This window comes from Tachysurus fulvidraco, chromosome 14 (assembly GCF_022655615.1).
Source record: "Tachysurus fulvidraco isolate hzauxx_2018 chromosome 14, HZAU_PFXX_2.0, whole genome shotgun sequence".
In the NCBI taxonomy this organism is placed as follows: domain Eukaryota; kingdom Metazoa; phylum Chordata; class Actinopteri; order Siluriformes; family Bagridae; genus Tachysurus; species Tachysurus fulvidraco.
In genome coordinates, this window is record NC_062531.1 from 1382187 (window position 1) to 1384686 (window position 2500).

The 2500-nt window shown below is 52.6% G+C and overlaps 1 protein-coding gene across 3 annotated transcripts in view; it reads left to right on the plus strand.

The window, feature by feature from the left end:
• The window catches only part of sin3b (SIN3 transcription regulator family member B), a 13722-nt gene that overhangs the window by 8173 nt on the left and 3049 nt on the right, over positions 1-2500 (plus strand). For all 3 annotated transcript variants that reach the window (XM_047800319.1, XM_047800318.1, XM_027168384.2), the window contains exons 11-14: positions 413-651; positions 766-949; positions 1079-1772; positions 1884-2053. In XM_047800319.1, coding sequence (XP_047656275.1) covers positions 413-651; positions 766-949; positions 1079-1772; positions 1884-2053 — 1287 coding nt within the window. The remainder of the gene's footprint in view (positions 1-412; positions 652-765; positions 950-1078; positions 1773-1883; positions 2054-2500) is intronic.

Genomic DNA, 2500 nt, shown 5'->3' on the forward strand with positions numbered 1-2500 from the left:
GAGACTCTGAACTGGGACACTTCAGGAACTGGACAGTTAACTTTGGAACATTTCTCAGTTTACTCTAAATGTTACCTGAAAATAACGAGAAGACCGGGACGAAAGAAAGAAAGAAGGATGTACGGAAGACAAAGAGATGGTGAAGTGAAGGAAAGAATAAAAGAAAGGAAAGCTGAATAAATAAATAAGTGATGTAGAGAATGGAGGAAAAAGCAATAAAGTGACCGACTGATAGATGATGATTTACAATAAAGAGAATGAGATGGAGGGATAAGGGTGATGGAGGGATAAGAGCAGGACAGATAAAGGAAGAGAAATGATTAGCGATAAAAGCGATGGAAGGATGAAGTGATACCTGGAAATGAATGAAAGAAGTCTAGTGAAAGAAAGCTGAAGGTATTTTCTGTCCTAGCTGGATGTGGTTCTGGAGACCAACCTGGCCACCATCAGGGTTCTGGAGAGCGTGCAGAAGAAGCTGACTCGCCTCTCGCCCGAGGACCAGGACCGCTTCAGATTAGATGACTGTCTGGGTGGGACCTCGGAGGTGATCCAGCGACGTGCCGTGTACCGGATTTATGGAGATAAAGCTCCTGAGATCATCGAGGGGCTGAAAAGAAACCCGGCAACTGCAGTACCTGTAGTACTGAAGAGGTATCCGTCTGTCTGTCTTCTACATGTCTGTCCGACTGATACTGTGGAGATCTGCTAACGTATATGTGTGTGTGTGTGTGTGTGTGTGTGTGTGTGTGTGTGTGTGTGTTTCAGGTTGAAAGCGAAGGAGGAGGAGTGGAGAGAAGCTCAGCAGGGCTTTAATAAGATCTGGAGGGAACAATATGAGAAAGCGTACCTCAAATCTCTGGACCACCAGGGGGTCAACTTCAAACAGAATGACATGAAGGCCCTGAGGTCCAAAAGCCTGCTCAACGAGATCGAGAGCATCTACGACGAGGTACTAACACACGCACCTTTTACCACATGACGTTTGTACAATCATAACGCATCGTAGCACTCGTCATAAAGCTTTATAACTCTCATGGCATAAGGAAGCGTGTGTGTGTGTGTGTGTGTGTGTGTGTAGCGTCAGGAGCAGAGTACGGAGGAAGGCGGAGTCAGTCAGCAGAGTCGTGAAGGGGGTGGAGCCTCTAGTGAACCTCACCTGATCTTCTCCTACGAGGATAAGCAGATCCTGGAGGACGCGGCGTCACTCATCATCTATCACGTGAAGCGGCAGCCCGCCATCCACAAGGAGGACAAAGACCAGATCAAGCGTATCGTCCACCACTTCATTCCTGACCTGTTCTTCTCCCGGCGCGGTGAGCTCAGCGACACGGAGGAGTGGACGGATGAGGAGGTGGAGACAGAGGACGGGGGCGGGGCTGTGACCGCGATGACGCCGGAGACTCAGACGCCGGTGATGGCAGAGCGAGGAGGAGTGAACGTAGGAGCAGGAACTACAGCGAGTCAGCAGCAGGTGAACGGTGAGTCGAGGCAGAGGCGGTGCGCGTCCCCGCATGGAGCAGAGCAACAGGAGCAGCTGGACCAACAGAAGGACCAGGACGGCATCTACAACCTGTTCTTCGTTAACAATAACTGGTACTTCTTCTTGCGGCTGCACCAGACTCTGTGTTTGCGGCTGCTGAAGGTGTACCGACAGGCCGAGAGGCAGCTGCTGGAGCACCGAGCTGAACAGAGTGCAGAGCGCCTCCTAATGGCCGAGGGACGGCGAGACAAGGCCACTGATCTCGCCATGGAGCTGCGACTTAAACAACCCAGTAAGAAAGACGCACACGTATTCACAGACGGACTCCTCCACAACTATCTATATTTACGTGTGTGTGTGTGTGTGTGTGTGTGTGTGTGTGTGTGTGTGTGTGTGTGTGTAGGTGAGGTGGAGCTAGAGGAGTATTACCCCGCATTTTTGGACATGGTGCGCAGTCTGTTGGACGGGAATCTGGAGTCGACGCAGTACGAGGACACGCTGCGTGAGATGTTCACCATTCACGCCTACATCGGCTTCACCGTCGATAAACTGGTCCAGAACATCGTCAGACAGGTGAGAGAGAACTACAGGAAGTGATGGAGGTACACAGGGCGAGAGAGCGAGTCAGAGCGAGTCAGAGCCAGCCAGAGCGAGTCAGAGCCAGCCAGAGCGAGTCAGAGCCAGCCAGAGCGAGTCAGAGCCAGCCAGAGCCAGCCAGAGCGAGTCAGAGCCAGCCAGATACAGCCAGAGCGAGTCAGAGCCAGCCAGATACAGCCAGAGCGAGAGCCAGCCAGATACAGCCAGAGCGAGCGAGACACAGAGCGAGCGAGACACAGAGCGAGCGAGACACAGAGCGAGCGAGACACAGAGCGAGCGAGACACAGAGCGAGCGAGACACAGAGCGAGCGAGACACAGAGCGAGCGAGACACAGAGCGAGCGAGACACAGAGCGAGCGAGACACAGAGCGAGCGAGACAGAAAAACATAGAGATATTCTAGGGTGCGGGGACGAGAATAAGA